The sequence below is a fragment of the Caenorhabditis briggsae genome (assembly GCF_000004555.2).
Source record: "Caenorhabditis briggsae complete genome, chrV, whole genome shotgun sequence".
In the NCBI taxonomy this organism is placed as follows: domain Eukaryota; kingdom Metazoa; phylum Nematoda; class Chromadorea; order Rhabditida; family Rhabditidae; genus Caenorhabditis; species Caenorhabditis briggsae.
The window spans coordinates 16,970,950-16,982,892 of record NC_013488.2 but is presented as its reverse complement, the minus strand read 5'-3'; the positions used below and the strand labels follow the sequence as shown (position 1 = coordinate 16,982,892).

Sequence of the window (11,943 nt, the reverse complement as noted above, 5' to 3'; positions counted from 1 at the left end):
TCCATGTGGTGGAATTCTACATTGGATTGTTCGGTACTGTAGGTGGACAAAAAAAGTAAATCAATATTTTTATACATACTATTTTGATTTCTGCTCAAAATTATAGGCTGGCTAAAACGCCTTACAGTCTAAGATCCCATGTACCCTCAGAACCAATGTACCCTAAGAACTCGATGTACCCTCAATGTACCCTTTTTCGATGTACCCTTGGATCGTGGGCCCATTCTCAAATATATTTCTTCTCGGCTGCGGCTGTTGTCTTTTGGGCGAAAGTTAAAGGTGGGGGGACAGGAGATTTTTCGTAGTTTTTTGTAGCTAGAGTATGCATTCTACCGTGACGGTGTACAACGCTTAATGTCACGCTGCGTACAGCTGTCGTCCTCGCCTTTATGTATGCAAACGGGCGTGCGCTCTCTCTTTGCCCGCGTGGCTCAGTCGGTAGCGGCGCCGCACCCTCAATCCTCGCCTTCACAAGTTCAACTCCTCGAGGGGCATCTTTGAACGGAATTTCAAGAACTTTTTTTTTCATGTCCCCCCACCTTTAAGGGTTTGCCGTCTGTTGAGCGAACTATGAGCACCTTTTGGGCGAAGTTGAAGCGCCGTCGGTTTTTGAGCGAGTTTCGTGCGCCTTTTGGGCGAAATTTTATGGTATCTCTGTTGGCAAACTGTTGATGAAAATATTAATTGATGTAATGGCCTGTGTTTGAGTTTGAATGAATTGTTAAGTTGCCGATAAAAACATGACATAATATTTGGTATGTATTTTTTTTAGATATTTCGCTTTCTCAGTTTTAATTCATAATTGATAATTTATACTCAGAACTTGAAATTTAAAGTTTCAAAAGTTGTGGACAATTTCTCGGTTGAAAAAAGTGATGCTGATTGCGAGAAAACATCATAAAATGTATGCCCTCTAAAAAGTCAACTTTTGGTATCTGTAAAAAGACATAAAACTCGTATTTGATATACAATCTCTAGACCAAAGCCCAAACGGACTACCGTATTTCCCCTAATAGAAGACCACCCAAACCGTCAATTTTGAGCTCAATTATCTTGGCTCTTTTCAAAGATATCAAAAATTTGTCAACTGATAAATAATTTATCATAACGTCACCTATTTTTCATCAGTTGACAACTTTTTGAAATCTTTCATAGGAATCGAAATAAATGAGCTCACTCATGTAGAGAATAAAAGTGAACTCTCGCGAAATTTGGCGAACCCCGACGGAAATAGAGAGTCGGTGGTGTAGGAGAAGGACGGACGCAGGTTTGGCAAACTTCGGCGAACTCTGGGCGAGTTTTGAATGCGTTGCGTGCAAGCGACGCGTGCATTTCGAATTTTGCATCACCTATTTTTTTCCTATTTTCAGTGTTTTATATGAATTCCTGCTCAAACTTCTAAATATTTTTATCCAAAAATGATTAGATTTTCGAAACCGAAAACGACGAAGAACGAATACCGTAAGTGGAATAGAAAATTTCAATTAAATCCTTTTTTCATTCAGCGTCGAACTGAGAAAATCATTTTTCTGAGTTCTATCTCGTCTACGCCCCTTCGATCACATCTCCAGGAGTTTTCCACTGATAGCATGTAAGGTAAACAACAATTATGTTATTCAGTCATTAATAACGTTTTTAGACTCAAGATTCGGAATTTCGTGAATGCCGCAAATCCTCCGCTCGGAAGGGACAAGTCAGAGAAACCGCGAAGTCAGAAGAAGCTTCAAAAGGTTCGTATATTCTGGGTTTGACGCTTTCGAAAACGTCCAGCAATATTGAGAAAATGCTTTTAAAGGTGGGGGGACAGGATATTTTTCGTAGGATTTTTGTAGCCAGGGTATGCATTCTACCGTAACGGTGTACAACGCTTAATGTCACTCTGCGTACAGCGGTCGTCCTCGCCTTTATGTATGCATTCGGGCGCCGGCTTCCTCTTTGCCTGTGTGGCTCAGTCGGTAGCGACGCCGCACCTCCAATACTTGCCTCGACAAGTTCAACTCCTCGAGAGGCATATTTAAACGGAATTTCGAGAACATTATTTTTTCATGTCCCCCCCACCTTTAAAATGTTTGTAATGTTGTGAAGATATATTTCCCTAAGTATATCGGCAATGGAAATCCGACCTCATCGAGTCCATTTAAAATTCTTTTGAGATTCCGAGTGCAATGGTAGGCGAAATGTCGTGAGAAATAGTTTAAAGGGGGACTCCGACCAAAAATTTGTATTGCATTAAAACGTGTTAAAAGTTATCTATTTTCCGAATATTATTGCGAAAAAATTCAAAAAAAAAATCCGAAATTCCCAAAAAACGGCGTTGAAAAGGAAGAAAATTCAAAAAAAGGTGCCGCCGGGGGACGAGGATTTTCAGTGAGAAACCTAGGCCACGGCAGCGGGCGCCTTTCNTACGTGGCAAATTTTCCGGATTTTTTTCAATTTCATGTCCGGCAGGTAAAAAACGTAAAAAACCACTGTCGGCGACTTGAAAAAAAGGCTGTCAGGTGCCGTGGCCTAGGTTTCTCACTGAAAATCCTCGTCCCCCGGCGGCACTTTTTTTTTGAATTTTCTTCCTTTTCAACGCCTTTTTCGGGGATTCCGGATTTTCTTTGAATTTTTTTGCAATAATATTTGAAAAACAAATAAATTTTAACACATTTTAATGCAAAAAATTTTTGGTCGGAGTCCCCCTTTAAAATGTATCGAAATTCAATTCTGCCCAAGCCTTCTAGTCTGCTAAGTGTCAGACTTCACAGGGTAACGGCTGCGCATGGTATATGAGTTGGCGCGGCGCCTCATATGGACGACATAGGTACACCGTTTGCGCGCATATAGTACGCTATATGCGCGCACGCGCCATCGAGATTGGGCATAACGCGTCCATATTTCATCTACAATTTCAGGTCGTATTGGCGATGGATATCTTATACGGATTAATTCATCTAACTATAGTTGTAATAAGATGTGATTTTGTTCAGATCTTCCAATATCGTTCATTTTCCCTTTCAGATTTCACAGAGTGACCATTTTTCCAGTTTTCACAGAATTTTCTCACAGCAAGAAAAATTATGGCAGGAAGTTAAAAATATCTGGATGATATAACATAATAAGTTTTTCCTTCAAAATTGCGATATAGAAACCTTGAAAAAAATTCAACAAAGTCTTGAAATTGGCATTAATTCGCATATTTTTTTTTCGAAATAATTTTGTTTCTCGGATTTTTTCCTACTTTCACTTCGTAATAATCGGAAAACTTACCAACCAACCTGTATTTCACCTGAAAAATATATTATTCCTCTTATTCCGACTCAGGTAAACGATTCTGAATTAGATCTGACTTCATTCGGAATTAGATCGAATAACTCGAAATTCTGAATTAGATCTGAGTTCATTCGGAATTAGATCTGGACTAGATCCAATACCGAAGTTGACACGAGAAATGCGCCAGTGACTCAGCTGGCGCGGATGATTTTTTTTTTAAACCCATATTTATTTTCTTCAATAATATGAATTTTTCTCTCAAATTTTTGCAGTTTTTCACCTGATTTTTATCCTAGAAATCAGTAACTAGTCAAATGTAACTGTATTGAACATATTTTCATGCGTAGCGAGCTTTTTTGCAGAATTTTAGGTGAAATTATTTTTTCCTTCGTTATCCGCTCGTCCGCATGTCCACTTTCCGCGTTTGTTCAGAACTGTTTCAATTCAAATATTGCAGACATGACACGATATCGAATCAAGAAAAAAGAGGTAGAAGCTTCAACGAGGAGAAGGCTGAAGGCGTTGAAGGTGACGAATCGAAGCGAATTCAACGCCGGCACTGTCGGAGACGGCGGCGGGCAGTGAAGAAGATGAAGAGTTTGGAAAAATTGAAACGAATTCTCCCGGTGATGTGATGGGTCTTTTTTTTGGGGGATTAAAACCTTTTAAAAACATTTTTTTGAACGATCGATCGACGGAATTTTCCGTTTTTGTGAGGGGTTTTCGAGAATTTCAAAGTAGTATGTAGTTTTTGTATTTTGTTTGTAGTAATCGTAACATTAGATAAGACAAAAAACCTGTCTTGTTTTATCTGCGTCTCCACTATCTTATCATTGTCTCGATGGCCTGATGACAACGTTCTTTTTCTCTTTATTATTTCCTATTTCGTCTGAAAATGACTAAAAAAATCACTGAAAGTTTCTGTAAAATTTGTGGAGATGTTTCGAATACGATTCGATTTGGAGCGGTTTCTTGTAGGTGAGGTTTTTTTGAATTTTATATTTTTTCGGAAATTCAGAAATTCTAAATTCTGAATTTCGGAAGTTGAGAAATTCGGAAATTCAGAAATTCAGAAATTCAGAAATTCAGAAATTCAGAAATTCAGAAATTCAGAAATTCAGAAATTCAGAAATTCAGAAATTCAGAAATTCAGAAATTCAGAAATTCAGAAATTCAGAAATTCAGAAATTCAGAAATTCAGAAATTCAGAAATTCAGAAATTCAGAAATTCAGAAATTCAGAAATTCAGAAATTCAGAAATTCAGAAATTCAGAAATTCAGAAATTCAGAAATTCAGAAATTCAGAAATTCAGAAATTCAGAAATTCAGAAATTCAGAAAAAAAAAATTCAGAAATTCAGAAATTCAGAAATTCAGAAATTCAGAAATTCAGAAATTCAGAAATTCTAATCATTCTCAATTTCCAGAGCTTGCGGTGAATTTTTCCGTCGAAAAGTTACCTCAAAATCCGCAAAACTTCCCAAAAAACGCTGTTTTGGAACTTGTGAATTAACGAAACAAATTCGAAAAACCTGTCAAAACTGTCGATTCCAAAAATGTCTGAAATCGGGAATGCTGGAAATTATGGTGGAGCTAGAATGTCAATCCACGTTGCAGAATCATCTGGAAATATTTTGGATGAATTGAGAAATGGTTATAGGAATTTGGAAGTGGCCAGGAGACAAAAATTTGAGGAGCAGGTAGCATTTTTTTTTCAATTCAAAATTAAAATAAAAAATTTCAGAATCCAATCAGATTCTGTACTCATCAGGAACTCAATGAAATTTATCAAATGGATATTGATTTGATTTTTGAATCTATAATTCCGATTTTTCAAAGGAGAACCCGAAATTTCGAAATGGAACAGGAGAAAATGTTGGCTGAAAATTTTATACTTCCATTTTTACAATTGGAAACAACGTTTAGGTCGATGGGTAAGTGAAAAATAGAGAATTTTTTGTATTGTTTTTTTTCGGAAGTTTGAATTTTTTGTTTTTTAAAGGGGGACTCCGACCAAAAATTTTTATTGCCTTAAAATGTTTCAAAAAATATGTATTTTCCTAATATTATTGCGAAAAAATTCAAAAAAATCCTAAATCCCCGAAAAAGGGCGTTGAAAAAAAATAGGATTTGAATTCCCGCCCANNGANAAACCTANGCCACNGNATCATAGCGCCTCTCTTACATGGAAATTTTCCGGATTTTTCGGTTTTCATGTCCGGCATGTGAAAAACGTAAAAAATCACGGTCGGCCACTTGAAAAAACGGTTGTCAGGCGCCGTGGCCTAGGTTTCTCACTGCGCGAGAATTCAAATCCTCGTCCCTCCTAGCAACTTTCTTTTGAAGATTTTTCGCTTTTAACGGCATTTTTCGAATTTTTTCGCTATAATATTGGGAAAATAGACAACTTTTCGAACATTTTAAAAATTTTTGGTTTTTCCGAATCTTTGAATTCTTCAATTTTACATACAATTTTTGAGTAATCTAATCTTTCAGGATCCACTTCATATTGCCTTCCAAACAATGCAATTTTCGATACAAATCATTTGGATAAACTATATATGGATCAAAATACACTAGAGTTGGTTTTTTGGAGTTTTTCCAGATTTCAGCTTTTTTCAGAATCGTCCAACCATACTGGAATTCTTCCAATCGAAATTTAAAAATGCCGATGGACCTTGCAAAATTGGATGAACCAGAAATGATCCTTTGCAGTGCTCTAATCTATTGGGATTTTGGAATCAATGGACAAACGGATTACTGTATTAAAAGATGTGTGAAAATGAGAAATCTGGTGATTCGAGAATTGGCAAATTACGAGAAATTAAAAATAGGAGAGGATAATTGCCAATTGAGGATAATGGAAGTTATGGGGATAATTCAAGGAGTTCATCGGGCATCAGATGCTGTCAAAAAGTGTGGACACGTGGCAAAGATTTTTAATTTGAAGGGGAAGGAATGTCCGTTGTATGAGATTTTGGATAACTGAATTTAAGTTTCTGGAATGAATATTAAAAATAAGTTCTACCCCGAATGGTGAAAACAAAACTGAGAAACAATGTTCTGAAATTTAAATTCTTCAAATTTTTCCGTAAGCTTAATAATATTCTTGATCCCAAGCCAGGCGGGCCTTGTTTTTTTTTCTGTAACTTTGTTCCAAAACAAGGCACAGTTTCTTAAGTAATATCATTTTGTAGCACTCGTTGAGTTCTATCATATTTAATTTATTCATTTAATTTAGTTTAGTGAAAAACATTAATTCTAAAAGAAGCTATGACAGATCCCGCGAAGGCCCGGCAAAGACCCGGTTGCAAGTATATCAAAAATAAATGTTATACTACAATCAAATGACACCAAAAACCCATTTAGTTACTGTACATTTGATGATATTTGCTTTCACAGATACAATGAAGCTTTCAACTCCAAAAATGTTCAAGAATCATCTAAACAGCTGAACAAATATTCTAAAAAATGTGGGTGTACGGTTCTCAGAATTGGAAAAATGAAAACTTGGAAATCGGAAAAACTGAAAAATAGGTGATAAGAAGAACGATACCAATAACCAAGTGATAACAAAGTCTTGAATTTTCGGATACTTATATTTTTAGGAAACGTGAAATTTTCAATTCTTAAACTGCTCACAGGTGTTCAAACAAAAAAAAATTACAAAAAAAAAACTAAAACCCTGGGTGCATTCTTTGGGCAATGATTTGTACCTGAAGTATAACAAATTGATACACCGAGAACAATTGAAAAGTATATAAGCAACCGCCTAGCTCAGGGATCCTTACTTTTCAGCTCCTTCCCAAAGTGTAGCTCATCCCAAGTCATGATTGCTCTAATTTCTCTAGTTTTGGCAGTTTTGGCTCCACAGGCTCAAGCAGTCATCGGTGGAGATCTCAATTGTACCACCTATAATGGAACGGCGGTAAGAGGATTTTTAGAATGTTCTAGAAGATTTCAAAAAAAAAAAAGGTTTCAGTAGTTAAGAAGGTTCTAAAGTGCCCTGATTTTCATAAAACTTTCTGGAACGTTCTAGAATCTTTTAATACACCTAGAGCCTCTGTGGTCTTGAATCAGAAAAACTACGGTTTTCCTAGGTTTTTCAAATGTTCTAAGACTCGGGACACATGAAATCTTACGAATCAAGACCCCCAACCCCCTAATGTCCCCATATTTCAGTTCGTGTGGACCCCAGCTGCCACCGCTTGCTCCAATGTCATCTCCGACTCATCGTGCGCCATCCTCTACCCGGCACCAGTCACCGCCGATGGATTCCCATCTCCAGGACGTGACCAACAACGACCACTGACCTGCTACACAACCGCCACTGCCACTCCAGCTGGTATTGTGATGGATATGAAAAAGGCGGCGTTGGATAACTGCCCAAGAACTTGTGGATTGTGCTGTCAGACTACCGCTTACAGTTGTTCTAATGTTGCTTGTAAGTATTTAATCTAGGGGATAGGAGTCTGTGAACCTGGGAAGCTAGACAATCATGAAGCCAGGAGGCCATCAATAAAAGCCAGGAATAAAAAAAAATAATAATGAAACCATGAAGCTTTCATAATGAAATTGAAAGTTTTCTAAACATGTATAACGTTACCGATTTACAACGTTTCTTGCGAATTTCAAATTTTTTTAATTTTCCCGTTTTCAGTATTAAGAATGAGCTCAAACATGGCCTATCTGGGCTAGAGCGCGCAAGAACTTAAAAAATACAATTTTTTAGTCTTATTGGGACCTAAAGGTACTTTAAGCTTTGCCTTGAGTTCCCCGAAAAACCGGACTTCGACTAAGGCTATCATATTAAATCACTACAAAGCTTAATGCCCAGTAAAGATTTTTTAAAGGACCGTTTTAATAGATATGTCTTCCAAAAAGGCCTAAAAGCCCCTTCTATTACAAATCTTACTGTATTCCAGTCCCCCGTCTCAACTGTGCCACAATCACGTCCTCCCAATGTCTCTCCGCCGCCTGGCGTACCATCATCGCCACCGACTGCCCCTCCGCGTGCGGATTCTGTAACTCTGGCGGATGCGTCGACGCTGTTCTGGATTGTGCCAACGACGTCACCATTTGCAGAACCGTCGGACTACAAGACTTTGTCAACACCTACTGCCAGAGAACCTGCAATAGATGTGCATCCTCCACTACCACGACAACATCTCTCACTGGAACCTGCACATCTTACAATGCTGATTCGAGCACTGCCTGTACCGCATGGGCTGCAAATGGATTCTGCACCAACACCTTCTACACTTTGGCTCAGAGAAAGGCCTATTGTGCCAGAACTTGCAGAATATGTTGAGGATTTGGTGGGAGACAAGACAAGACCGGTAGACGACCATGACAGCCAAAATATTGCATTTTAGATAGCTAGTTTTCATGACGAAATGTTTTTTTTTTCAGTTTTTCTGTGTTTTCATGTCTGACCATCATGATTCATAATAAAAGAATTTACGCTGATCAATTTTACCAGCTGTGTAAACTTTGAAAAATACAGTAATATCGAAAAATGTTTGTTTGTGTGCCAAAATGAAGAACTTCCGCTATTAAAATATTTATTCTTGGTGGTCAATCAAGAAAAATAAAAAGAATAGTCGTCCTGTCCATCTGTGTGCCTGTTTGTCCTCCTATCTAGCAAATCTTACAAGTAGTCGCACAATACGCCTTTCTCTGTTCCTTGGTATAAAACTCATTGACACAGAATCCATTAGCGGCCCAAGAAGCACAAGCCGAGGCACTATCAGCTTTGTAAGTGGTACATCCGGGATTGGAAGGATTGGATGGAGAAGCTGAGCAACGACCGCACGTCTTCTTACAGTACTCATTCACAAATGGTTGCATATCGATATTGGTGCAAATTGAGATGTCGTTGGCACAATCAGTCACACCATCCACACATCCACCGTCATTACAGAATCCACACACTGATGGACAGTTTTGGGCGATTTTCTCACGCCAGATTGGAGAGAGGCATTGGGAGGGTTGGATTGTGGCACAGTTCATCGCGGGGACTGAAAATGTTGAAATTATTTTGGGATTCTGGGACATCGATCTTATATCTAGAAAATTCTGAAAGCCCCAGCGCAATTTTCAGCAGAAATAAAGCCATTTGAAGTTTTGGAAGCGAGAGATGCAGACAATAAGACACTCTAACGATCTGCGTCTCTTCTAATTATCTTCCAAGCCAATTCCCTTACACTGAGCATTGGTGCAATTGTAAGCCGGTGTCAAGCAACACATTCCACAAGTCTTTGGACAGTTCTTAATAGCTGCCTTCTTCATATCGGCATCAACTGATCCTCCATTTGGACTGGTACTGTAGCAAGCAAATGGACGTTGAACCTGGTTGCCTGCGGCTGGGAATCCGACACCTTGAGCTGATTCTTTGTAGAAAACAGCACAAGATGCATCAGGAAGGTTATTGGAGCATACGGTGGCAGAGGCGGTGTAGGAGGTCTGGAACTTTTTTTGGTTATCATTAAAATTTTTGAAAATGTATGGTTACCATATCGGTACAGGAGAAGTCATCGGTAATGGCTGCGAGGGCTCCTGGAGCAAGAATTGTTAGAAGGAGGACGAGTCCGAACATTGTTGGATGAGAAGTGAAGTGATTATTGAGATGTATCAATTTGATTTTATACCAAATTTCTAAACTTCCGATTCTTGATTTGTTTATACAGATTAGAAAGGTTCAAACTTGATATTTACACCCACAATTTTTTTAAAAAACCACCTGATTCAATAAGTTCATTTTCTGTACTTTCCTGTTTGAACAGCTGAGAAACGATTTTGATTCTTATAAGTGACAATTTTCTATTGAATCAGCCTGTAGTGCTTGTGGGTGTAAATTCCTAATGTAGTTTTTCATTTCATTTTCGTTTAAAGTTTGAACCTATATAAAAAAGGCAGCCATCTGTATAAACAAATCAAAAATCGAATGTTTAGAAATTTGGTATAAAATCAATTTGATACATCTCAATAATCACTTCACTTCACATCCAACAAAATGTTCGGACCCATCTTCCTTCTAACGATTTTTGCTCCAGGAGCACTTGCAGCCATTACCGATGATTTCTCCTGTACCGATATGGTAACTACAAACTTTTAGACACTTTTGAGATTCACCTAAAAAAAGTTCCAGACCTCCTACACCGCCTCTGCCACCGTATGCTCCAATAACCTTCCTGATGCATCTTGTGCTGTTTTCTACAAAGAATCAGCTCAAGGTGTCGGATTCCCAGCCGCAGGCAACCAGGTTCAACGTCCATTTGCTTGCTACAGTACCAGTCCAAATGGAGGATCAGTTGATGCCGATATGAAGAAGGCAGCTATTAAGAACTGTCCAAAGACTTGTGGAATGTGTTGCTTGACACCGGCTTACAATTGCACCAATGCTCAGTGTAAGGGAATTGGCTTGGAAGATAATTAGAAGAGACGCAGATCGTTAGAGTGTCTTATTGTCTGCATCTCTCGCTTCCAAAACTTCAAATGGCTTTATTTCTGCTGAAAATTGCGCTGGGGCTTTCAGAATTTACTAGATATAAGATCGATGTCCCAGAATCCCAAAATAATTTCAACATTTTCAGTCCCCGCGATGAACTGTGCCACAATCCAACCCTCCCAATGCCTCTCTCCAATCTGGCGTGAGAAAATCGCCCAAAACTGTCCATCAGTGTGTGGATTCTGTAATGACGGTGGATGTGTGGATGGTGTGACTGATTGTGCCAACGACATCTCAATTTGCACCAATATCGATATGCAACCATTTGTGAATGAGTACTGTAAGAAGACGTGCGGTCGTTGCTCAGCTTCTCCATCCAATCCTTCCAATCCCGGATGTACCACTTACAAAGCTGATAGTGCCTCGGCTTGTGCTTCTTGGGCCGCTAATGGATTCTGTGTCAATGAGTTTTATACCAAGGAACAGAGAAAGGCGTATTGTGCGACTACTTGTAAGATTTGCTAGATAGGAGGACAAACAGGCACACAGATGGACAGGACGACTATTCTTTTTATTTTTCTTGATTGACCACCAAGAATAAATATTTTAATAGCGGAAGTTCTTCATTTTGGCACACAAACAAACATTTTTCGATATTACTGTATTTTTCAAAGTTTACACAGCTGGTAAAATTGATCAGCGTAAATTCTTTTATTATGAATCATGATGGTCAGACATGAAAACACAGAAAAACTGAAAAAAAAACATTTCGTCATGAAAACTAGCTATCTAAAATGCAATATTTTGGCTGTCATGGTCGTCTACCGGCTTGTCTTGTCGCCCACCAAATGCGTAACAAATTCTGCAAGTTCTGGCACAATAGGCCTTTCTCTGAGTCAAAGTGTAGAAGGTGTTGGTGCAGAATCCATTTGCAGCCCATGCGGTACAGGCAGTGCTCGAATCAGCATTGTAAGATGTGCAGGTTCCAGTGAGAGATGTTGTCGTGGTAGTGGAGGATGCACATCTATTGCAGGTTCTCTGGCCTGTAAGATTTGCTAGATGGGAAGACAAACAGACACACAGATGGACAGAACGATTAATTTTAATTTTCTTGTTTTTATACTGCTTGGTTGACCACCAAGAATAAATATTTTGATAGCCGAAGTTATTCATTTTGGCACCCAAACAAAAATTTCCGATACATATTATCTTTCAATTTTTGGAAATTTGCACAGCTTG

General features: G+C 38.5%; 5 protein-coding genes across 5 annotated transcripts; 3 read left to right on the top strand and 2 right to left on the bottom strand.

Moving 5' to 3' along the window:
• Positions 1–4,810: 4,810 nt before the first annotated feature.
• CBG22840 lies at positions 4,811–6,243 on the top strand (the record flags this gene model as incomplete). The annotated part of the gene is made up of 4 exons (XM_002638246.1): positions 4,811–4,954; positions 4,999–5,188; positions 5,751–5,835; positions 5,877–6,243. The coding sequence occupies 4 exons, from the start codon at positions 4,811–4,813 to the stop codon at positions 6,241–6,243; spliced, it is 786 nt and encodes a 261-aa protein (XP_002638292.1).
• An 840-nt stretch (positions 6,244–7,083) lies between these two features.
• CBG22841 lies at positions 7,084–8,629 on the top strand (the record flags this gene model as incomplete). The annotated part of the gene is made up of 2 exons (XM_045238413.1): positions 7,084–7,182; positions 8,180–8,629. The coding sequence occupies 2 exons, from the start codon at positions 7,084–7,086 to the stop codon at positions 8,627–8,629; spliced, it is 549 nt and encodes a 182-aa protein (XP_045097672.1).
• Positions 8,630–8,894: 265 nt separating this feature from the next.
• Positions 8,895–9,852, bottom strand: CBG22842 (the record flags this gene model as incomplete). Its single annotated transcript, XM_002638248.1, has 3 exons — positions 8,895–9,274; positions 9,461–9,719; positions 9,769–9,852. 3 exons carry the CDS (start codon positions 9,850–9,852, stop codon positions 8,895–8,897), a joined length of 723 nt encoding a protein of 240 aa, XP_002638294.1.
• A 417-nt stretch (positions 9,853–10,269) lies between these two features.
• On the top strand, positions 10,270–11,229 carry CBG22843 (the record flags this gene model as incomplete). Its single annotated transcript, XM_002638249.1, has 3 exons — positions 10,270–10,353; positions 10,405–10,663; positions 10,850–11,229. 3 exons carry the CDS (start codon positions 10,270–10,272, stop codon positions 11,227–11,229), a joined length of 723 nt encoding a protein of 240 aa, XP_002638295.1.
• A 264-nt stretch (positions 11,230–11,493) lies between these two features.
• Positions 11,494–11,877, bottom strand: CBG22844 (the record flags this gene model as incomplete). The annotated part of the gene is made up of 1 exon (XM_002638250.1): positions 11,494–11,877. The coding sequence occupies one exon, from the start codon at positions 11,875–11,877 to the stop codon at positions 11,494–11,496; it is 384 nt and encodes a 127-aa protein (XP_002638296.1).
• Between the last annotated feature and the right edge of the window lie 66 nt (positions 11,878–11,943).